Below are 24,313 nucleotides of genomic sequence, written 5' to 3' on the forward strand. Positions count from 1 at the left end.
CCGAAAGTCCCTTACTGCCCTTCCCACAAAGATCCACAAATAGGAGGCACCACGTAAGGGATTACTCTTGGGCTGCATTCCCCCTGAGACAGTGTGAATCAGACCCACTTCCAAACTCAGGCAGGTCATTTAATCCCTTGAGGCTCTGTTTCCCCATCTGTAAAAGGCAGGAGTTGGGGGATGCTAACATCTGCCCAGTGGCTTGCGAATGTGACGTACAAATGCCTCGCACATGGCCTGTGCGCACAGGCTGTTCCCTGGCCTGTGGGCAGAGAAATCAGCGGGAGCCGTGAGAGCGTCAGGCAGCAAGCAGTGGCCAGAAGCATTTCCAGGAACGGACTGATCCCACAAAGGGTACTTCCTGACTTCGCCGTTTCAAACAAGGACTTTTTACCAACTCCTTCCGACATGGGCCCCATGTTTCAAAAGATTTCGCCTGGCAGACAAACTGTACTTAAAAAATAATAATTAATCACAGCCACATCTAAGTCTAGCCGGGTTTCTGATCTGCGTGAATCACCACATATTGCCACACTTCCCTGATAGAACCCCAACCCAAATCGGGGAACCTTTTCTCTTTCTCTCTGGAATATTGCGACGAGCCCCCAGAATTGCCTGGTGAACACTCATTGGAAACATGGACAAGGAGCCATCTTGCTGTTGAAGCAGGACACTTCTTCATTCCAGATTGGCAAAGGGGACACTTTGAATCGTAGGACTTTTTAAAACTGGCCTGAGATAGCACTGTATCAAAAAGGGAAGAGTTAAAACTGAAAAACATTGGGTTTTTGTTGTAGTTTTTGAAACCTTGGGGTTTTTTAACCCTTTAAGGGCTGTAACGGGTATTTCTGACCTTGACCCTGGAGGAGGCTCAGGGCTTGGACAGTAATGCATATTGATCATATAATTTAGTATCAAAGAAACAGACCATTTAATGATTTGCTTTTTAGACCACATCAAAACGTCCCCAAGTCAAAATATCCATGTTGACAAGTTAGGTGCCCTCTTTCTGGAAGACATTTTCTCCATATTAACTAATTCTTGTTTAGTAAGTGCAGCTCATCTAGTGAGGAAGACATGGGACACATCACGGTTTCTCAAGAGGTGAGAAAAAGGAGAGAAAGGGTGGGAGCATTTCTTATGCTCTCCCCCTGTTCCTGGAAGAGTGTCAGTGCTCACTGGTGCTGTCTGGCTGAGACCTGAGGCCTGGCACCATTATTGTTCCCGCTGACTTCTTTACTACTGAGAGGTGAAGGAAAGAGAGCCTACTATATGCCAAGGTGGGGCCATCCTTGCCTGGACCTTCCTCGGGGATGCACACGGATAAAAGTGTGCCCTTATCTTGTGAGTTATCCTGGGCCCCATCTCCCACTCTCTACTCCTTGGCCCACCACCACGAAGGAAGAAACCCAGAAAGAGGGAGAGGAAGAAGAGGCTGGGGGGCAGGAAACAGCAGGCTTGAGAGGGAGGGAGATTCAGAGACAACATCTAAATCCCCATCACCCCCCCAGCTCCCTTCTTTCCTGCCTTGGGCTTCCCCTTCCCCTAAATTTGCCACTTCCTCTGTCAAAACTGATGCTCTCACTCCCTCCAAGTACATATGTCCCGGTGTCCAGACCTGCTCCGCTCCTGCTTCCCAAATCTCTGTGGACACTGTGCCTGACACTAGGTATGTAAAGCTGCACAAGGTCCACTCTCTGCCTAGGAGGAGCCCCAGCCAATGGGGGTGTTGGACATAGAAAGAAAGCATTTATGAGTGATGTAGAAAGTACTTCGGGGGAGGTTTGCATCAGGCACTGCTATCAGAGGCCAGGGAAGGGCCTGAGTTCATGAATGGCTTCCACAGGGAGACAGAGCTTGAGTTCGGTCTTGAAGGTGATAGAGTTGTCCACAAAGAAGAGGGGAGGAAGGAGCCCCTGAGGCTGGAGCCTCACATCCCGAATGCTGTTAGCTCCCCCTGGCGCCGGCTTGGGGAGAAGCGAGCCTGGAGGCGGGGACAGCGATGGAAAGGCGGCTGGAGTGGAGCCCTAAAGGGCTAAGCCAGGGGCAGGGAGATGCACACGGAGGGGCCCGGTGGGGCCAAGATGTGTTTGGGAAGTGGGATCCGCATGATTGCAGGACTGGAGGTGGAGGCAGAACCCAGGCAACAGCCAGTGCTTGGGGCTGAGGAGGCAGGACGGTGAGTGACAGCTACCGTCTCAAGGAGCTTGACTGAGAAGGACAGGCAAGGATTAGGGCAACAGCCAGAGTGACGCCTGATGAACGGAGATTTCTGGAGCACGGATCGGAGAGCCGATGTCTAGAGTGTGCCCATGGGGGTGCTGGCCGACGTGGGGCACCAAAAGGGCATGGATGCTGTGTAGCGGAGGCAGACTGCTGGGGACACCATGCGACTCAGTGCCCACTCAGTAGATGGTCAGCGGCCCCTCTCACTCTTCCTCCCTTCCTCCCCGCTGCCTGCCTTCCTGCTTCTCTAGGGCTCAGCATCCCTCCTCGCCCTCCGTCCTCCCCCCCTCACCACCACACACACAGATCATTTATAAAAACATTTGTCAAGCACGGCCCACAGCTCCTGATGGCAGTTCTCTCATGGTTCACTTGTTCCTGAGACGTAATGTACACGAGGTCCCGGATCCCAGCTGGAGCCAGCAAACCCTGCCGGCTGACCTGGGCCACAGCGGTTCCTGATGGTCTCTATCACTGACACTCATTTCCTCACCTGGCTCCAGGGACCGGTGTGTGCGGCTGGATGACACCGTCATTCAACCCAATCCACCCACAGCCGTGCAGCTCCTACTGTGGGCTGATCACTGACTAGGCGTTGCAGGACTTGCAGAGAGGACTGAGACTCTGGAGCCTCTCACCATCTTTGCAGAGCCTTTCACCATCTTTGCAAAGCCTCTCACCATCTTTGCAACGCCTCTCACCTTCTTTTGTCTGCAGAGCAGAAAAGTTAAATTAACAGTCCACGATGCCAATAAAGTTGTAGACAATTGCAGAAGGGAGTCACGGGCATGATCAATTGCCAGAGTAATTGTGCAGATAGCCATCGCCACGAGGAGCATAGAGCAGGGAAAGTCAGAGGCAGGGAGATTGCGCAAAGATAGACGGGCTGCAGGCAGAATGGTGTTTGGGTCCAAATTCTGCCAGTGACATCATGTGACCTTGAAAGTGTGCTTTCCCTTCTCCCCGGTGGCCCTAGAGGGAGGGGTTGTAGAGAGAAGTTGCTGAGATCCCTTCCGGAGCTGAGATTTCCAGGCGCGAAGGGCTGCACTGGTCAGGAAGGTTGGAGGACAAAGAGAACCATGAGCCTTGCTCGCCGGAGCAATCCAGAACAGAACTGGGGCTGCGAGAAGCATGTGCCTCCTCCACTCGCCCTTAACAGCCGACCTCCAGCGGGGTCTCCTGATGGCTCAAATGACCCAGCTAGATAATGCAACTATACATCTAAACACAAATTTCCCACAGACCGAGTCCTTACACCCTCCCACGTCTCCTGTGCCCTCACAATAACCCTGAGTGCTAGGATGGGCACGGCAGATCTTACACCCTGATTTTGCAGAGGAGAAAACCAACACACAAAGGAGAGAAGGGGCTTACCCAAGGTCCCACTGGGAAGTAGAGGCAGAGCCCAGAGTCGAGTACAGGAGAGGAATGAGGTGCTTCGCGTATCTCCGAGTGGGGTTGGCTCATTCCCGTCGCCCCGCCTCCGGTGTCCCCGTGGAGGAATGACACTGACGGGCCACCGTGCCCCACACTAGCACGCTCGCATCTCAGGATCGGGCAGGCAGCCACTTTGATTTGCTGCTAATTCATTTTATTTATTTATTTACTTATTTATTTGATAGAGAGAGAGAGAGAGAACAAGTAGGCTGAGAGGCAGGCAGAGGGAGAGGGAGAAGCAGGCTCCCCGCCGAGCAGGGAGCCCAATGCGGGGCTCGATCCCAGGACCCTGGGATCATGACCTGAGCTGAAGGCAGCCGCTTAACTGACTGAGCCACCCAGGCGCCCCTAATTCTTTATTTTAAAAAGATTCACAACTCAATTACATCAGATAACAATGGCTCAGTCAATAATATAAAACGCAAACCCAATAAACATCCATTCTGACTGGGGGGCATGGATTGAGATGAGGAAAAACAAACAAACAACAACAACAACAAATTACAGCATCAGCTCGTCAAGAACAGTATCTTGTAATTTCCAGTAAATTGGAAGCACTGCAAGTCATTTTCCCCACTTGAGTGGCAGGTATATTAATTTGTTGTCGTTTGTCAACCATCAAAAATAAATTGTTTACAAGGGATGGGGGAGACGCTTCGGAGAGTCAGGCTGAGGTTACTATTCTGGCACGAGTTTGTGTGACATGATTCATAGGACTGGGGGGGTCTTCAGACATGCCAAGGTTGCCTGTGACCCCACTGGCTCCCTACAGAGGTGGGTCCTGGGTGAAACCCAACAGGCCACGCCCCGCTCCACCTACTGCCCTGTTCTCTAGAAATCGGGGCCTCGTTCCCTCACTCGCTCCCCCTCCCAGAAGTCACCCTGGAAGAGGAACGGACAGGCTCACCCACCGGGATGCATCCAAACAGTAGCTACGCTGTTGCTCACTGACTACCCTCCAGGGGCTGAATTAGGTCCCTTACAGGTATTATCTCATTTAATTATCACAACAATTTTTCAAGGTAGTTAGTATCATCTCCTTTTTTATGGCTAGGGAAACTAACTGGAGCTCAAGCCCAGAGGTCACACAGCTAATGAGTAACCCTGGTGGGGCCAGGACCAGGAGAGGTAAGCAAGGTGCCTCAGGTACAAAATTTAGGAAGGCACCTGCTCTCAGGGTCGATGGGGTACGGGGTCAGCACCTGGGAGGGAGGGGCCTCATCCACCCCGGGGCTTGAGTAATGGCTTGGATTTGGATCCAGTTCTGTCTGCATTCAAGCCCATCCATGTTTTTCTCACTGTGGCACAGCCCACTCCAGAGATCAGCATTGTAAGTAGTGACCTGGATGTGAGACTAGAAGCTTCCAAAGGAATGCCAGGCCTCAGAAGGCTGATGAGGAAGGCGCTGCTTCTCCTACAATTAGTCCAGGCAAGCAGTTGCCTGCTCCCCTGGCTTTAAGCCAGCCCCTAGTCCAGGTCGGAAACATGGGGCAGAGACCCACACAGGAAAGTAAAATGCGGCTGTTGACAGCTGGTGGCCAAGCTCTACTATCTACTCTGTAGAGCTGACCCAGCCTAGAGTCCTACCTTGCACTTGGTATCTGTGTGCAGTCTTTTCAAATCCATTACTTCTCCTCATGAGGGCAGGGATCCTTGTCCTCATTTTTTCCCTCGGTGGGGAAGCTGAGGCTCCTGGAGGTTAACCAGCTTGCCCCAAGTCACACAGCCAGCAGAGCACCAGGTATATGACTCAGAACTCAGTCCTCCTTGCATCCCACCTCATTGCCAAGAGCTAGGTCTAGACCTAGATGGGGCTGGGGGCTGGGGTTCCTATTTGGGGGTGGGGGTGGCAGGAGAAATAGGAAAGAAGGGCTAGGGAGGAAAAAGGAGTCAGGAACAAACAACTTCTAAAATATAATAATTTGGCTAAATTTAATCATGTGAAAGAGTTCAGAATGATTCATAATGCAGGCAGATTGATGCAAATGACGATGCAAATGATGCAGAAAGGGCTGAGCAGGGTATAGCTTACCTCTCAGCCATAGCGCAAGTGGGCAGGACAAGGTCTCCGTCTCAGGCAGCAGTTTTCCAAGCAAACCATACCTTCAGGTTGAAAAGAGTTTCTCCTGACAAAGCCCTGGAAATACGGAGTAATGAGCAGAACCAAGGTTGGGGGGGGACCACACCCTCTCTCTAGATTCTACACAGGTCATCCTTGGAACCCCACCACCACCTGCCCCTGCCTGCCCCAGGCTTCCCTTCTCTGAGCTAAATAATCCAGCTGCTTTCCTGTCACCAATACGCCTTCCTTTTCCCTCTGTCTTTTAATAGTCTTGGCCACCTTCTCCATTTCTAATGAGTCAGGAGCGAGGATGGGCCAGTAGCGTGTCCGACCACCCTCGCTGTGTATCCAGATAAGCCTCGCAACAGCATATCGGAAAGAAAATGGCCTTTTTGAGGGGATGGGGGCCTGGACCAGGGTCTGCCAGTGACCGGCTGTGTAGCCTCAGATGAGTTACTTAGTCCCTCTGAGCCTCAGTGTCCTCATCTGTCAAGTGAATTACTAACAGCTACTATTTACGGTTATTGGGGAGATGTCCTATGCATTCATGCCTGCCCCCATGTAGGACGCTCAGGAACTAGCGCCTACCCTGCTCGGCAGAGCTACATCACTTGCCTGCTCCAGCCACCATCTGCAGCCACTTTGTGCAGAGATCTGTCACTTTCTCAGGGCTTTCGCCCATGATCTCTTTTTGATGCTGAACCTCTCCGCTACCCTGTGAGTTCAGAGAAGAAGATACGGTTCTTCTTTGACTGCAGAAGAGGCTGGGACGCCAAGAGGTCACACAGCTAGGAAATGGTCCGCTCTGGTCATAGAACCCCGGAGTCTCTTTGCCTCCCTAATATAGCCACCCTTAAGGTGAGACTTCTCTTTTCATAACATAACTGTCTCTCCAGTTTCTTTGGAAGCCCCATGAGGGGCTGAAGCCCACCTCCAGTCTCCCCTTATGCACACAGCCTTGAGCCGTGTCAGCCTTCAGTGAGCTCCACTCAGTGTCTGGCCACCGACAGAGTGACAGACATCAGACTCTCCATGGCATTGCACAGAGACCTCTGTACTTCACCTGCCACGTTAGCAATCTGCCAGCCCTTCAGGCTTCTCCCTGCACAGACGGGCTTAGCTCTGCCTTAGGAGAGCCCCCAGGAGGCCCGTCGCATGCTTGGAACACCGGACATTTCCTAGAAGTCACCACGTGTGCACATGTACAAAACCGCCTCACGTATCTCCCTGAATGCTTTTCGTAAAGGACCTTGGATCTGAATGCACAGAGACATGAAAGCCTCCCAAGACCTTTCCCTGGCAGATGGTCTCAGGGGAGGCATTTGTAGCCGGCATGTAGCTGTCTTCAAGACGTACTGCTTTCCTGATAAGGTTCACCAGTTGAGTTCTTCTCCTCCCATCCTTGGGCGACTCCATCTCAACAACCTAAGAGGCACAGAAATAATCCCGCGCTCCTCCCCCCCCTGCTGTTTTTATTCATCATGACTGGTTGTTTTCTGTACACACATGGCTCTAGAAAGAGTTACTAGTGGGATGGGAATAAACAATCTGCGCTCAGAAACACTGCTCACCTTGGTCATTCCATGTGGGACTTCCTTGTGTCTAGACCTGGGGAGGAAACTTGAAAAGTGTATACCCAGTCAATTACTGCAACTTCCACCAGTATAAAATTGTAATAATATATATTGTATAATACTATGGAATAACTTATTATGTGTCAGCTACAATTCTATGGCTACATGTCTTAATTCCTTTAATCTCACACACACACACGCTAGAATGTAGGTTCACTTGTTATCCCCATTTTACAGATGTGGAACAGGAAAGTTAGGTCATTTGTCTAAGGTCACATGAGTCCTTTGATCTCAGACGGGGAGAGAAACTGTAATGGGACATCAGAGGTATTCAGGAAATCAACACCCCAACACCCCCCCGTTAAAACAGACTCTCCCCGTCTTCCCTCTCTCCTTCTCCCTCTCTTTCTCTCTTGCACCCCGTACTAGTTCTTTACTTCCTGGCTCTGGGAATGAGGCATTTCCCTATCCCTCTGTAAACCGGACTCCTGACCGTGGGGAGAAGAAGCCTCCTTGCTGACCTCATGGGCTGATGGGAGGCTGGGGGGGAGAACCATCAGGACCACAACAGTGCACTGAGCCCACTAGGAGCTGGTGGGTTGGCAGGAAGGGAATCAGTCTTCATGTGCTCTGTTCTGTTGCAGCATCTCGGGCTACGGAGCTGCTGGTGGGAAAGGCGGGAAGAATACCATGATGCGGTCCCATGGCGTGTCTGTGCTGGGCATCTTCAACCTGGAGAAGGGCGACACACTGTATATCCTGGTTGGACAACAGGGGGAAGACGCCTGCCCCAGCGTAAGTGCCCAGAGCAGGGACCTCTGCTTCACACTTACCAGGATCCGGTCGCCCTTCGGAGGGCATCAACGCTGGATACCCTCCTTCTGGGAGCTCATATTCGAAGATGGCAGGACTCATCCCTCGTCCTGCCTACAAATGCCCCTCCCTTTCCGGGCCCATTAGGGTGTATGAGAAAGGGGGTGGTATGGCTGTTGGGGGTTCACATCCCCACAGAGACCAAGGCTGAGGGATGGGTTTCAAGAGTAACCCTTAAAACTAAAGAACTGGATCCTACTTGAATGGGTAAATGGTGGTTCTTCTCAGCAGACTACAAGCTAAAGCCCATCTCCTAAACTTTCTTGCTGGGGCACCATTGTCCTTAGTCCTATTATTATAAACAGGACATATTACACATGAGAAAATCGAGAGTACAGAAGGGAAGGGACTTTTCCAAAGCCGCTCACAATGCAGCACGGAGTAGGGACTCTGGCCCCTGCTTGTGCTGTGCCCCGGACTTGCTTGGGCCTCGGTTTCTATGCCCTTTTCCCACTGAGAGCCCATCATCGGACAAGCCAGACTGCCATCCTCTGCAGCCGCAGAGACAGCCTGTCATTCTGGTTTCTGACCCCACTGGGGTATCCATCTGTCAAACAGGGAGTGCTCCAACAGCAGGACTTGAGAAAGCCAGTGGTGGTCTAAAATGACCAGGAGAATCAGACTTTGAAGACTAACAAAGCAGCAGCTGTGGAGACTCCAGGCATCCCAGTTGTTTGCCTCTTGTCTGTGTTGGGGGAGACAGGTCCCTGGAGGTGCGGGCTGTCCTGGCAGAACTCAGCACCCGGAGGCCAGGCCACACCCTCCCCTGAAGGCCAACTTCCACCCAGGGTGGGGCCAAGGCAGGGAGCTGGGTTCTAGTGCCCAGGACCCAGTGCCCCTTCTGCAAGAGCTCATTCAAGAGTAGCCTTGGGGAACAGATGTGGGAACCAGGACTACCCAGAAAGCAGTACAATTCCACAAAATAAATTCAGGACTCCTAAAAGCTGGGCCCCAGGCTGGGAGCAAGGAGGAAAGCACAGCACCCACCCCCACCCCCCACCCCCGACAGGGTTAAAACAAAGCAACAGGAGTAAGCTCAGCAGGTGCAACCTTGCACGTGAGAAATGTCTGGACTCCAACTTTTATTTAGCAACTATAATCAGGACTTTCAAGGCTGGTATAATATATTAAGTCATTAAATTACAGACTGCTGTAATTTCCACAGGAATGTATTGAGTGCTAATGTAATTCTTTCATCTAAGCAGAAAGATTGCATTGACTTCTGCAAGGGACTTTTACTTGATTGGATTGTAATCAGTTATGTCTTTTCACAGGACCAAGTCCTTTTTTTTTTTTTAATTCAATTGTAATCTACTTGTTCCTCGGGGCTGCTGCCCTTTATCATTTTATTAATCAACCTACTTGCTCTTGAACTTTGTGAATGCACAGGGAGAGTTCTAAAGAAGCCCATTCTCTTCCAGCCCCCTGCTGGTGGGGCCGGGCATAGCAGGGATGGGGGGGTGGAGGGTTAGTCATGGGTCTTCCCTGTGGCTTCAGGCCTTCTCCTGCAGGAGTCACTGGGAGAGAGAGAAAGAAAGATCTTTTATGGTACTCCCTCAATCTCCAGTCCTCTCTAGGCAGAAAAATGGTGCCTAAAGAGGATCCTCTAAAGAAGGGAGTGCACTCTAAGAATTAAACTGCAGGATTTGGCAGCTCTCCTGGTTCAACAGGACATTGGAGCTGCTCTTCCTTTGTGCCTGGCCTCACCTGAGCCTGGGATGGGCTCTAGCCGCTGGAAACCCCCTCAGCTACTGCTTCTCCAATTTCTCCCAAGCCTCATGTGGTGGCATGACCACCAGACGTGGTGGCATGGGTTTCTTGACATCAGCACTATTGACATTTTGGAACAGATGAGTCTTTGTTGTGGGTGACTGTTGTGGGCACTGTAGGCTCTCTAGCAGCGTCCCTGGCTTCTATCCCCCCAATGCCAGTAGCATCCCCCAGTATTAATGATCAAAAATGTGTCCAGATCTTGCCAGATGTCCCCAGGGGAGCAAAACCACTGGTCTAAGTGTTACATTTCACAACTACCATCACTCGCAAGGCAAATACTGTGAGGGTCAGTGCACACCCAGACAGCCCCCAATTCATTCAAATGTATTCAGCAAATATCTATCAAGTATCCTTCTATGTGCCAGTCACTGTTCTAGCAACTTGAGATAGATCCATGAACAAAAGAAAGATCTTTGCTCTGCAGGAGCTAACATTCCCACTGGGGGAGGAGGGATGAACAAGGACTAGTAGTATCAGTCAATCAAAACACCCAGAAGTGAAAGTGTTCCAGTGAACGGAAGTAGGGTAACAAGAGTCAGGTGTGTAGGGCAGGTTGCAATTATAGACGGGGTGGTCGACGGAAGCCTATTGAACGAATGACAGCCGAGCAGAGTCCTGAAAGGGATTGACCCAGGAACGTATCTGGGGGTGCTAGCCAAGCAGAAGCCAAGGCGGTGAGGTGGGAGAGTGCCTGGTGTACTCTCAATCGGCTGGGGTGAGTGAGGGGAGCAAGAGGGGGAGTTGGTGAGAGATGAGGTGATCAGGCCACCATCAGGACATTTTTAAGCCATAGGAGGGTTTTGAGCCTAAAGGTGGGAATAAGGTGGGATAGGGAGCCTGCTGTGATTTGCATATTGTAAGACTCACTCTGGCCGTCATAGCCTGCTTGGGACCAAGGGAAGAGTCAGCACAATGAATTCAGTGGTTACTGCATTAGTCTGGGCAAGAGATGATGGTGGCTTGGATGAAGATGGCAACAGTGGCTGAATTCTGGGCATATTTGGAATGCAAAATCAAGAAGGATTTCCTGCCCAACTAGATGAAGAACTGAGACAAAGAAAGGATCAAGGATGACTCCAAGAATTGCACTTGAACCATGGGAACGAGGGAACTGCCATCACCTGAGCTAGGAATGGTGTGGAAGGAGCAGGTTTGGGGGCACGGTTAGGAGAGGTCTGGCAGACAGCCAGGTGGAGACTTCTGGTAGCCAATGGAGATGGGCAGTGGGGGGATGGGCATGAGTCTGGGCTCCCTTTAGAGGAAAAGCCATTCCCCAGCCCGACTGCTCCCTCCTTCCCACTCCTGCAATCCCAGCCGTCGGCAGATTCTGTTCACAGGAAGAGGGCGTCCCCAAAGGGTGGAGACCCCACTGGAGCTAGACAGAGAGGAGGAGGAGAGCAGGGTCTAAGGGGATGGACCTTCTTCGTACCACTGGTTCAGACTGGACAGCCCCTTGATTTACACAGGAGGAGGCAGGTCCAGGGAAGTGAGGTGCCTCACCCAACATGGCTCAGCAAATCTCCAGCACAGCCAGTCAAGAAGCCAAATGGGACCCTGTATTTTGTGTTCCACTCTGCCCGGTGGACAGCTCACATTTGGGTCCCCTGCCCCCGGGCTCAGCCCTCCGGGCATGCCCCTGGCTTCTCATGCCCACCCAGCAGCAGTTAGCAGGGTTTCCTCCCAGCACTTCCCCCCCTCCACCCCCCACCCGGACAGCACTGCACACACACAGGAGAAATGTCAGCTCTCTACAGTAGCAATTCAGAACCTTCCCACCCACACTAAATCCACTCTAAGAAATATCAAATTATTTCCATCATTAAACCCAAAATGCCATAAAACAAATTGCATCTTGGCTATTTACCTGGAAATTTCTCTAGTACTCATTGCCGGCAGCCCTGAGTGCTTTAGCATAAGGAGTGGCTCAAGATGAATTGGCATGTCCACTGGCTGGTTCCACAGCAGCAGTCAATGGAAATGTGATGTTTTATTGGCCTTTTTTCTAATAAGTGAAAGAAAAGCCATTTTCCTCCGAATTCAGGTGGATGTTTGGAGCGTTCTTCTTAGCTGCTGTGCCCGACAAGCGGGCTGGTTCTTCCTGAAGCCCTGCCCTCTTTATTCAGGGATTCCCGGATTCTGGGTCACAGGGATTTCCTGCACATCCCCAGGGACTCCCAGATGCCTGGGCACACGCCGGGACCATGTGAAAGAACAGCAGTTGTTTATTCAGTCCCTAACACAGGAGACACCATCCTAGACACCTCTCCTAAGCACATACGGCCTGCCCATTCCACGCCTGCAGATCAGAGAGGTCGAGCACCTTCTCAGGCACGCAGGGGTGTCTGCAGATTCCTGGGGTCGCACCCTGTTCTCCATGATGGACACAGAGCTCCATTTCAGGCCATGTTGGGGGATTTCTGGAGGCAAGAAGTGAGACCTTAGACGGGAGGGAAGAGATGTCCAAAATGGAGAAATGATTTTCACATAGATGGGCTGGGGATAAATCTGAGCCTGGCCTCGCACTGCTGTGTTCTCTTCCCATGATACTTCAAAACTGCAACTTCTCAAAAAACCTTCAGTGGCTCACCACTGCCTAGAGAATGAAGTCTGATTGTAGTCAGGTCTTCTGGCCATTATCTGACTGTCCAGTTGAATTCCCTCACCCACTCGCATTTACACTCCCTCCAGCCCTACCTCACCACCCAGGGCTTTTGTCATCCCCTCTTCAGAGTCCAGAGGATCCTAACAGGTCCTCCTGGACTGTCTCTCTGTCCTAAAGTGGACTTTTCTGAACCAAAGAGACTCCTTGTACTTTTCCCCAAATCCCCAAATTCCCCCCTCACCTGCTTCTCTCTGGGCTCATGCTACTCTCTTCCCCTGGGTTGCTCTAACTTTCCCCCATTTTCTGTTTTAAAATCTCCCTGTGCTTCAAGGTCCAACACCACCTCCTACAGGCAGTCCTCCTTGACCACCAATCAGCAACAAAGTTGCTTGTTGTGCCCCAACTTCCCTGCATTTTCTATCTAAGCTATCCTGTGGTCCTTCTCTAATATGCTCTAGTGACAGTTGTGTGTGTGTGTGTGTGTGTGTGACCCCAACGGATATGAGAGCTGGCAGGGGGGGGGGCGGTGAGAGCGGATGGGTTGCTGGAACATGAGGTCAGAGCCCCCAGACCACCGGGATGTCACCCCCACGGCCCAGCAAACACTCCGACACTTTAAACACTGCAGTGGCTCGGGGGTCCCCAGAGTGGGAGCCCCGCTCGCTTTCTCAGATAGTTATCGATTTATGTATAGACATATGTCATATATCTATATCTATATCTATCTCTTCAACTCAACTGTCAGCTATTTGAAAGGTCATCAGAGCCTATCATGAAGCACAGAAGGTCTGTCTGCTGGGAAGTAGAGAATCTTGGGCACCAACCGGAGGTGCTTTTTGTTTCTCCAGACGAACCGATTAATCCAGAAAGTCTGCATTGGAGAGAACAACGTGATAGAAGAAGAAATCCGCGTGAACAGAAGTGTGCATGAGTGGGCAGGAGGGGGTGGAGGAGGAGGTGGAGCCACCTACGTGTTCAAGGTAAGGCCAGCTGCCAGGGCTTGCCATGGGCGGTGACTTGTGCGCGTCATGGATCCGTCATGCCGGGTCCTCATGACCACCCTGGGCATGGAGCACCTCAGGCGTCCTTAGCCCCATCTAAAGAGGAGCAAAGCGAGGCGCAGACGGATGTAAGGGTCCCTGTCTGTCCGAGAAAAGGCAGGTTCTTCTCTTGCCAACGTACCAGCCCGATGGCCCCATGCAGGCCTTGCCGTCCCTGCCTCAGAGTTCCAGAGGGTCCCACGGTGCCCTCCTCTGCCCCACGGTGGGCTTTTCTGACATGATCAAAAGCAGGCAAAGGCTTCTGCTAGGTCCTCCCATGGGGACAGTGGTGCTGAGGGCTTAATCTTGAAGTTGTGGAGGTTAGAGCCAGAGACCCCGGAGAGTAGGGAGGAAAGGGGGAGGAGAGAGACATGCTTCTAAGCACCAGCACCCAGTCCTCTGAGGCTAGTGTGAGCAGCTTCAGGAAAAGATCCATCCCCCCCTCCTGGTATGCATTTATTTAGATCTCCTGGTGCTTTTGCTTCTCTGACTGAACCCCGATGGATACGAATACGGGAGCTGGGGGGGGTGGGGAGGGTGAGAGCGGATGGGTTGCTGGAACATGAGGTCAGAGCCCCCAGACCACTGGGATGTCACCCACGGCCCAGCAAACACTCCGACGCTTTAAACACTGCAATGGCTCGGGGGTCCCCAGAGTGGGAGCCCCGCTCGCTTTCTCAGTCTCTGATGGTCTCCCGGGCAGATGAAGGACGGCGTGCCCATGCCCCTGATCATTGCAGCTGGCGGTGGTGGCAGGGCCTACGGGGCCAAGACAGACACGTTCCACCCAGAGAGACTGGAGAATAACTCCTCGGTTCTGGGGCTGAATGGCAACTCCGGAGCCGCAGGTAAGGCGCTGCAAGCCCGCGCTTCCCCGGGACTGACCCCCAGGACAGGCCCCAGGACTGCGTGAGCTTGGGCTCGGCCGGGCGCCATCACACACCTGTGTCTCGGTTGCTGGTGCTTGAGAAGCTGGGAGCTCTGGGTACTGGTACCCACGTCGAGGGAGGGAGGAAGGGCAGGCCACAGCTTGGGGACCTGGAGGCGTCTCTGCGGACGTGGGGTTTGAATTGCAGAGGTCACGGGGCACAGGAGACAGGCAGCTGTTTGGGGACGGGCAGCCCAACCTCCCTGGGTTTCCTCAAATGCAGCTGGACGTGGGCAGATGGAAGAAGTGCAGGCAGAGTCAGGCCTCCCAGGCCCTGTGGTCGGTGCCTCCAGGCCCGGGGCTACCAGCTCGCACGTCTCACTGGAAAAGCTCTTTCAGGAACCTCCGTGGTTTGGCAATCCATGCTCAAGAGTGAGAGCCAGACACACAGAAATCGGAGACAGACACGAAGGGGGTGTGAATTCAGATTCCTCTGAAGCCAGCCATGTCCGAAGAGGAAACGCAGTTCAGTTTTGTATTTTCTTTTCTCCACAATCAGACCAAGGATCTTTGGAGGCATTTAAGATTCGAGGTTGATTAAACAATACTCAAACTTACCCTTCGAGTGAGAAATGGCTAGAAGAGAAGGAAGCATAGAAATAGGGGTTGTGGTCTCCGTGAGGACAATCCAGCGCTATTCTTGGAGCCCCTGCAGGTTGTTTTCTTTGCTTAAAAGCTGTAAGACGGAGTGGGGGATCAGAAACCCCCTCAGCCAGGGACTGCGCGGGGCACAGGGTGGAGTGGCAGACACGGTATCAGGGCCAGGTTATCCTAATTTATTTACCACCCTCATGGCCCACTTCAGGTCCCTAAGTTTGCCGAGGGGGCTTCCCTTCGCCACGAGACATCAACGGCCCTGAAAGGCCCACACGCCACCCTCTGGCTGGCAGAAGGGAGGCCAAATGCTTGAAAACCAAGCCAGATGCCACAGGCCTGCAGCTTCCAAAGCTGATTTGCCTGGGGGCCTCGATTCAATTCTGTTCATCCCTGTTCTAGACCAAGCTTATTCCTGACCTTGGCCTCGGGTCCTAAAACCCGGCTCCTTCTCTTTAGCATGGTACTGATCTCCATCCGCAGCTCCCCCACCTACACGTCCCTCTGCTGCCCCCTCAGGGCCCAGAAGAGCCTCTGCCACACATTCTTCCAGAAGGCCCTTCCAGGCCAGTTAACCCTCGTGGTTCCGCAGACCCACGCACTACTGTTTCTCCGGGTCCTCACCACCCATCACCTGCTGGAACGGAAGTACTGTGGGGTCTTTTGGAGACCCCCTGTTGAAATGTCATAGGAAACAATATAGGTGGAGACAAAGAGGGTCCTGGAATCTCAAGGGCCTGCAGGAGTGATTGATTATGGTTAGCCTGTGGCCTTAAGATAAAGTTGCATTCAACCTCAGCCCCAGGCGTTGGGAAGCACAGCTCCAGTGGCTGTCATCACAGGGGACTGCCTACCCCCTCCCTCAACCCCCTCCCCACCCCCGTCTTCCCTGTACCTGACCGTGGAGCAGCTCTTTAGAAGCAGTCAAGCAAGACAAAGCTTCAGAGTGTGAAAACCTCTGCACACTTGGGTTCTACCTCTTATGCCCAACCATCCCTACCTGTCGTGGTTTAGGAAGCATCTGCCATGCCCACTGTCCCCTTCGGTCTGAACATCAACCCAGTGAGGCAAGTCTTACTATACCCAAGATATAGGTGAGGAAACTGAGGCTCAGAACGGGGATGTGCTGGCCCAGGGTTTCAAAGCCAGTAAACAATAAAGCCCATCGGGTTGTCTGGCCTAGTCCAGGGTCCCTGCAGAGGAACCCCACTGCAGTGACCCCAGCAGGATTTTGACAGTTGGATGCCCAAGGACTTGTTGGGATGCGAAGCATTAATGAAACAAAGTCCCTGCACTTCAGGAGTTGGGGCATGGAGAGGAGGCAGAGGAATAAGTTTAGTTGTCATGCTGCCCATCCCCCCATTTCCCCACCCCTAACCAAACACCCTTCCCAGCTTTTGATCCAAAGGCCTGATGGGAAGCAGGGGTCTGAAGCATGGCCCCAACTGGATATGCACGGCTGAGGCTGAAGCCGGTCTCACTAGGGCCAAGGGCACGCTGCTGTTTTTCCAGCTGTGGATTCTGAAGCCCCCAGACCCCCTGGGCGCTGGAGCCGGAGTGAGCACCCTCAGAGCACGACACGCGGCGTCCTGCCTCCTGTGCCGGGCCCAGCGGCGGACCGGACCGACCCTAGCCAGGATCCTCTCACTTGAGGTTTTCTCTGTCTCTTCCTGCAGGTGGCGGAGGTGGCTGGAATGATAACACTTCCTTGCTCTGGTCTGGAAAATCTTTGCTGGAGGGTGCCACCGGAGGACATTCCTGCCCCCAGGCCATGAAGAAGTGGGGGTGGGAGACAAGAGGGGGTTTCGGAGGGGGTGGAGGGGGGTGCTCCTCAGGTGGAGGAGGCGGAGGATATATAGGTAAAGATGATTCGTGTTCAAGGTGTCACTCCCTCCCCTCTTAGTCCTAGGCACTCCCTGTCCTCTCCCTGGCCCTCGCCTGCCCTCCCCCCACCCACCCCAAGTGTGGACTGTGATGTCACCATGCACGCTTTCCTCTCAGCCCCATAGGACCGGCCAGAGGCAGGGTATTGGCTCTCGAGCCAGCATCCTGCCTCAAGGCTTCAATAGCAACAGCTTCAAGAGCTCATGTGTTCTTGATGCCCCTCTTCCCCAAAGCCGATGATAAAGGGCTTCGATTTCCTAGACTGTTCTCTGAGCCGCCCCTAACGTCGCGCTGGCACGAGAACCTTGGAGGCCACGCTCCCCAGGCCCGTGCCTCCCTTTGGACGGCCTGGCCTGAGTCTTTGCCAAGCCAGCTCCCTAAGGGCCTGGTTTGTGGCCTCTGGCCTCACAGACTCCCTCTCCCTTCCCAGCCCCAGCCCACCAGCTTCCAGAACTTTTGCCCCCTCCATGCCGAGGGGCAGCCCCAGCCCAGCCCGTCAGCCAGCAGCCAGCCACTGGGCCCAGCTCTCCTCCGAGCTTCAGAGCAGAACCCAAGAGGCTTCTGAAGCTGAGAGGCTGAGAGGCTGGGAGGCTGGGAGGCTGGGAGGCTGGGAGACGGCGGCTCCACCATCCCCACAGATTAGGACACGATGCATGCACGCACTGTGATGTTCTGTCTGTGTTTTGCTTTCCGCTGTGTGTAAGATGCTTGCGTTAACCGGATGCTCTTCTTTTCCAAACTCTGGGGGTGGGGGGGAGGAACCTGAGGGGGGAGCCCAAAGATAACCCAGCCCAGCTGAAAGGAGGGACAGGAGCCTAAAGGCACAGGGGCCCATCCCCCCATGTCTCACCCTGACCCAATGGGACTGGAGAGCAACTCCTCAGTGCTCCTGGCCTGGCCAGTTCTGGAAGAGGCGCCAAGGGGCTAGTCCAGCCTGAGGACACGAGACCGCTTCTGATCCTTATTCACACGAACTGCTTCCGAGCAGCCCCCGTGCAGTGGTGGGGACTCCCCAGCCGGAGCTGGCCCGGCCGGGAGGGAAGGTGGCCCCCACACCCAGCATCTCCCGAGCCACACCCCAAGGGCCGCCCCTGTGCCCCAGGCCTCCCTTCCCTCCCCACCGCCCCGCCCTGAGGCCCTTCACCGCCCTGAGGCCCCGCATGCCCCGCTGATGCGCAGATGTCTTGAGACGTGGGCCCCCTGCCTCTCTGCGTTAAACTCTTCTCTGGTTTGGCACAGGCGGCAATGCGGCCTCAGACAATGACCCCGAGATGGACGGGGAGGACGGGGTTTCCTTCATCAGTCCGCTGGGCATCCTGTATACCCCCGCTCTAAAAGGTATCCCCTCTGCCAGGCCATTTCTCCCACCCAGACAAAACCTCAGGGCCCCTGCCACGGGGCCAAGATACGAAGGCACGATTACGGGTCCCTCACAGGCAAGTCTTCCCACTGCTTGTCTCGGCATGTTTTCTGGAAGTCAGGAGGTGTGGTCTGATGCGGACATGCAGGCAGAAGGCTTTCAGGCAGGCCCGTCCTAGAAAATGCCTAAGCAATAGCCCCGTGACCTGGGCCAGCCCACCCGAGGGGCACGCACTCGGAGCCGCCCATCCGCCCGCAGCAATGCAGCCACGTGTCCCCTGTCCGAGCCCCTTCAGCTGCGTGGGGGACTCCCCTCCCCACTGCTGTCCCTCAGGGGCCGGGGGACGTGGGGGCAGGAGCCAGAGAACCCACACTGACCAGCTAGAGACAAAGCACACACAGAGGCCGGGAACGGGGTGCAGGGTGGTCCTCTCTGCATCAACCCCAGGCTGATCCTCCCTTCTTGTCACCAGTGATGGAGGGCCACGGGGAAGTGAATATTAAGCATTATCTAAACTGCAGCCACTGTGAGGGAGACGAGTGCCACATGGACCCCGAGAGCCACAAGGTCATCTGCTTCTGTGACCACGGGACAGTGCTGGCTGAGGATGGCGTCTCCTGCATTGGTAAGAGGGCGGTGAGGGCGGTGACAGGCAAGGGGCCCAGAGTGTGAACCCACGGAGGCCTTAGCTGGTGTCCACAATTCTGAGACTCCTCAGATGCACTTTGGTAAGCGTTCTGACCCCCCATCTGTCCGCCCCAACACAGGCACTCTAAGGACTGGGCAGAGGGACCTGTGTGTGAAAGGAGCCCTAAGGTGTCCAGTCCCACCCCTAAGCCAGGGCATGAAGCTCCACATCCCCACCAAGGGGCCATCCTGTCTGCACTGGAACACCCCCAGTGCCAGGGACCTCCACACTCCCAAGGCGCGCTGTCCCATCAAGAGTTTGCAAGCTGGACTTGCAGATCCTCTCAGGAGCTGCAGGGGTTTGAAGCCCGAGCTCCGTCTCCCTCCTACAAGTCTCCAGACGAAATAACGCATTTGTTTCCATCAGTTCACATGGGACACTTTCATGTCTCCTCCCCAACCTGCGTCCCGCATCTGCGGGCGTCCCAGTGACAATGTCCTTGTGAGATGTAGTGTCCAGGACCAGGCAGGATGCCCCAGTGTGGGCTGTGCTGGTGTGCACCTGGGCCCCGGGCAGTAACTCAGCCTCCCAGGGTCACTGACGGGCACCCTCTGTTCCTGGGTCGTAATGAGCCTGTGGTTACCCACGGCCGCTGAAGCTCTTCCTTAGCCTCTACTGGCTCACCTTCCCACCCTCCTGGTGTCATTGTGCACTTGATGTTGGGGATCAATGTCCAGGATTTGATATTTATCCCTGCCACGTATTCCCTCACCCAAAAGCTACTGCTGAAGGCTGTAAGCCAGAATGAGCCCCCTCCCTGCCCCTGGCCCTCTGCAAAGAAGGCCTCCGGGGTGGGGGAGGGGCGGGTGGGGTCTGTCGGGGCGGGGGAGGGTGTTTCTCTCTTAGAGCTAGCTCAGAGGGTGATCAGTGTTGTCACCCAGTGCCCCGTGGGCACCTGTCTTGCAGTGTCCCCCACCCCAGAGCCCCACCTGCCGCTCTCACTGGTCCTGTCGGTCGTGACCTCGGCCCTCGTGGCCGCCCTGGTCCTGGCTTTCTCCGGCATCATGATTGGTGAGTGTGCCAGAGCCCCGGGGCTTCCAGGGAGGTGGGAGGGGGGGCAAGGAAGGCCGATCTGGTGGAACAGAACAGCATCTTCTGCTTTGCCATGGATGCAGAGGTGTCACTCTGGGTGGGTGGTGATTACAGCAACCCAGGCCAGCCTCAAACCGAAGCCCCCTCCCCCAGCCCCCAGCACCGCCTTGGTTCCCTAGAGGAACTGCTGATTCCACACCTCGACCCCCCGTAGAGCCTTCTGGAGGCACTCTGCAGAGGAGGACACAGTAGCCAAAGCTCACCCCACCCCCAGAGTTCACTTCCAGCTGCCATCAGACCCAGGCTCCAGGGGACACCTGGCTGGGCTCACTCCCCAGGGAACACCTCCAGCCCCGCCCTTCCCCACGTTGGGCAGGCAATGCAAACGAAGTTGGTTTCTAAGTGTTTCTGTTAGGCCTGTGAGCCCAGGCGAGCTGATAGTCAGGTCTCAGAGGGCTCAGCGCTGTCCAGCCAGGCTCTTCCTGCTGGAAATGCGCAGGGCAGGTGGGCAGGGACATGAAGGAAGGCAGAGGGGAAGGCTCAGCGTGGACGGCACTTTTAGAACAGCCCCCTTGGGGAGCTGGGGGTGGGTGGTAAGGGAACCTGCGGGTGGCCAGGGGGAGGGCAACAGGCATTATTCCCATATGATGCCATCCTTCTGAGGGACAGGATGATGAGAGCTAACACTTGCTGCACGCTTACCACGTGCCAGGTGATTTACACATTTTAGTTCACTGAATCCTCACTTGGCCCTATGAGCATGGTTGGTCCATTTCAGAGAGGAGGGCCCTGAGAACACAGCTGTTGACTCACTTGCCCTGGCCCATAACTAGGGGGACGGGGCTTTCAAAACTGAATCCATCCTGTGCATCACAGTTTCGTCCTGCCTCCCATGGACTTGGCCCTACAGAATGTTCTCACAGTTAGAGAGTAAGAGCGGTGATGATGGTCCCTTGCACCGGTAGGGCTCTTGAGAATTTTTCAAAACCATTTTACGCTGGTGAATTCATTTCATGATGACATCCCCAAGGGTAGGGAGTGGGGGTGCTTAGGGGACAGGCAGGAGTTACTGTCCCTGCTTACAGAGAAGGAGGCTGAGGGCCAAAGAGGTCACATGACCTGGTCAGTGTTGCTCAGTTGTAAGTAATGAAGGCGGGATTAGAATGCACGCAGGTCCTCAGGCACCAGTTGAGAGAACTTTTCAGTCCGTGGCAGTTTCTAGCTGTAGGAAGCCCAAGTGACCAGGACACCCAGCTGCACCAGCGACAGGGCTGAGCAGAGACTCTCAGGCGGGTCTGTCCCTGGGACACAGGGGACCCCTCTGAGGGCTGACTTTGGCTTCAGAACTTTCGGCAGTCTTGCTGAAACTTGTTTAGATTGCATGGCCCTCTCAGGTCCTCACTCAACCTTCCCTCATGCTCCCACACTGGGATTCAGATTTTCAGCACCACCTGACGGCCCTCCCAGCCTGCCCGGGCCCCTCCCCACTGCCACTCAGCCATTTCCCCTACTGAAATCGTTGCACATTGAATCTTGGGTCTGCTTCTCAGAGGACCCCAGCTATTGGGCTTCTGCCCCTGTATGAGACAATAAAATCTTTTCCATTGACATGATTTTAAACTGTACATCTCCTTTAAATGATCTTTCCTTTTGTTAGTATTACTAAGTGTGATGGAAATGTTTAGATCCCCGAAGGAGGAGATGGAGATCCAGGAAGGCTTCCTGGTGGAGGCCGCCCATGCTGGGCTTCAGGGGCCAGGCCGCCTGGTCCAGGCCACATTGCAGCTAACCTTCATCTGTCTGTAGTGTACCGCCGGAAGCACCAGGAGCTGCAAGCCATGCAGATGGAGCTTCAGAGCCCTGAGTACAAGCTGAGCAAGCTCCGCACTTCCACCATCATGACTGACTACAACCCCAACTACTGCTTTGCTGGCAAGACCTCCTCCATCAGTGACCTGAAGGAGGTGCCTCGGAAAAACATCACCCTCATCCGGTGAGTGCCCCATGGCTGTACTGGGGGAGGGGGCATGGCAAGTGGGGAGGAGTTCTAGGGGGCTGGATGTCTTCCCTGCACCATGGATTTTTCTAGCCACAAGAGGCCAGCAAAGCCACCTCTCAGGGCATTTCCAACCCTCCCAGGAGGAGAAGATTTAATGTTTGGGGCCATTTGGGGAGGTAGTTAATTGTTTATTTTATTTATTTATTTTATTTAATTTTTTTTTTAAGATTTTATTTATTTGCGAGAGAGAGAATGAGAGACAGAGAGCATGAGAGGGAGGAGGGTCAGAGGGAGAAGCAGACTCTCCACTGAGCAGGGAGCCCGATGCGGGACTTGATCCCGGGACTCCAGGATCATGACCTGAGCTGAAGGCAGTCGCTTAACCGACTGAGCCACCCAGGTGCCCGTTAATTGTTTATTTTAACACCCATCTGTTCATGGGGTTTGCACAGCGAGAGGAGAATAGCATGGGAGGGAGCCAGGTCATTCCTCAAAAGCCACTCAAGTGCTCCCTCCCCGAGTCTTCTTGGCCCCTCCTTCTCCAGGTGGAGCAAAGTGCCCCTCCTCTGAGCTTCCAGATCACCCCATGCCTTCCTCCATCATTTACTGAGCACACCCCGCAGGAGGGTCTGCCAGTGATCTGTCCCTCCCCAGGGCATGGGAGCCTTTCCCTGGGGAAGGGCCGTGTCTTCTTCACCTCGGTGACCCTGGCGGATATCAAAGACTTAGTCTTCATCGAATGAATGGACATTCAACCAGTGTCCCGAATCCCTGGTTGGAACCTTTCTTGCCAGTTTTCAGATAACGCAGTGGCGGCCTGGGATGGTCTAGCCAAGCCAAGTGGGGGGTGTTACTCTTGAGTGCGTACATGACCCCCGCCTCTTGTATGTCTCTTTCTCGTGGCCCGCCCCCTCTGCCTCACCTTGCCTTTTCCTGTGCACAGGGGACTGGGCCATGGTGCGTTTGGGGAGGTGTATGAAGGTCAGGTGTCCGGAGTGCCCAGCGACCCGAGCCCCCTGCAAGTGGCCGTAAAGGTAAGAGGTGGCTCCATCGCGGGCCTGACCTTGGCCGGCAGTCTGTGTGGGCCTCAGCTCTTGGCTGCCGCTCACAGCCTTCTCCTCCTTCCCACCCTCCCCTTCTGTGCCCAGACGCTGCCTGAAGTGTGTTCTGAACAGGACGAACTGGATTTCCTCATGGAAGCCCTGATTATCAGGTAAATAAAGCCACAGAGAGACACCCCCACCCCTGTTAGACGTTCCTGTCAGTCTCCAAGGGACATGGTGTCGTCCTCCAGCGTCCCCTGCCTCTCCACCGGGAGGCTCCCTAAAATTCTTAACACATCTTACCAGAGTGAAATAGCCCCAGGTGGTTGTCCAAGAAAAAAAATTTCTGTGGCCTAATAATCTGACGGATATCACTCTGCCTTCAACGAGCACCCCTGTGGGTCATCCAGTGGGGCTCCCCCCCTTCTCTTAATAGAGCATGCTAGTTGTTCACAGTGGACAATATACTTTCAGCCCCGGTAACTCTTCCACAAGGCCCCTCACCAATCCCAGCTCTCAGATCTTGTGTAAGGAAGTATGCCCCTAATGTGATGGAGGCCACCGCACCCTGTCCCACACCAGCTGGCTTGCACCCTTCAACGTGTGCTTCTGGGGCCCCTAACTAGAAATCTCAGTGCCCAGGGCCCCTGAGGGCATGTGCTCCAACAGCAGATCGCCTTCAAGAGGACACAAGTGTTTGACCTTGAGATCTCACCACGCTTGTGGCCTCCTGTGATGCTGGAGAGCCTCAAACATCCAGACACAGTGGGGTGGCCTGGGGTACCCCCCTGCGTGGAAGTGGCAGGGGAATAAGGCCAGGACAGGATGTGAGGTGCCCATGGGGTCTGGGGCCACAGGAGGATGCCCAGCAGGCTCAGCCCCTAGCTCTAAGGGTAACGTATTTTCCGATTAGACACATGATACATGATTATTGACTAAAATTTGGGAAGTATAAGATGATGTGGAAGGAGACCCAAATCATCCCTTCTCACTGTTACTGATCTCCCATCACTACTGTATTTCCGTGAAGAGCAGTGTAGTCCTTCAGCTCTGCACGAGTGTGCCCACTCGGAGTGCACTGGCCCCATGCCCTGCGTGTCCTAACAGGATCCCATTAGCAAGAAAACCCAAATCTTAGGGCCTCATGGCCAGACTCGGTCTCTCCCCATGAGCACCCATGGGGGTGCACCCAGGGCCC

General features: G+C 54.2%; 2 protein-coding genes across 2 annotated transcripts in view; both read left to right on the top strand.

The window, feature by feature from the left end:
- Nucleotides 1–17,118, top strand: part of LOC115938671 (ALK tyrosine kinase receptor-like) — a 44,031-nt gene extending 26,913 nt beyond the window's left edge. Inside the window, exons 5-9 of the mRNA XM_081797302.1 lie at nt 7,944–8,094; nt 13,396–13,527; nt 14,291–14,435; nt 16,786–16,888; nt 17,073–17,118. Coding sequence (XP_081653428.1) covers nt 7,944–8,094; nt 13,396–13,527; nt 14,291–14,435; nt 16,786–16,888; nt 17,073–17,118 — 577 coding nt within the window. The remainder of the gene's footprint in view (nt 1–7,943; nt 8,095–13,395; nt 13,528–14,290; nt 14,436–16,785; nt 16,889–17,072) is intronic.
- A 1,128-nt stretch (nt 17,119–18,246) lies between these two features.
- ALK (ALK receptor tyrosine kinase) overlaps nt 18,247–24,313 on the top strand; it is a 35,200-nt gene continuing 29,133 nt past the window's right edge. Inside the window, exons 1-6 of the mRNA XM_081796981.1 lie at nt 18,247–18,331; nt 18,826–18,978; nt 19,948–20,052; nt 21,880–22,066; nt 23,016–23,106; nt 23,221–23,285. Coding sequence (XP_081653107.1) covers nt 18,265–18,331; nt 18,826–18,978; nt 19,948–20,052; nt 21,880–22,066; nt 23,016–23,106; nt 23,221–23,285 — 668 coding nt within the window. The 5' untranslated portion in view covers nt 18,247–18,264. The remainder of the gene's footprint in view (nt 18,332–18,825; nt 18,979–19,947; nt 20,053–21,879; nt 22,067–23,015; nt 23,107–23,220; nt 23,286–24,313) is intronic.

This window comes from Leptonychotes weddellii, chromosome 10 (genome assembly GCF_054177405.1).
Source record: "Leptonychotes weddellii isolate Sample4059 chromosome 10, ASM5417740v2, whole genome shotgun sequence".
In the NCBI taxonomy this organism is placed as follows: Eukaryota; Metazoa; Chordata; class Mammalia; order Carnivora; family Phocidae; genus Leptonychotes; species Leptonychotes weddellii.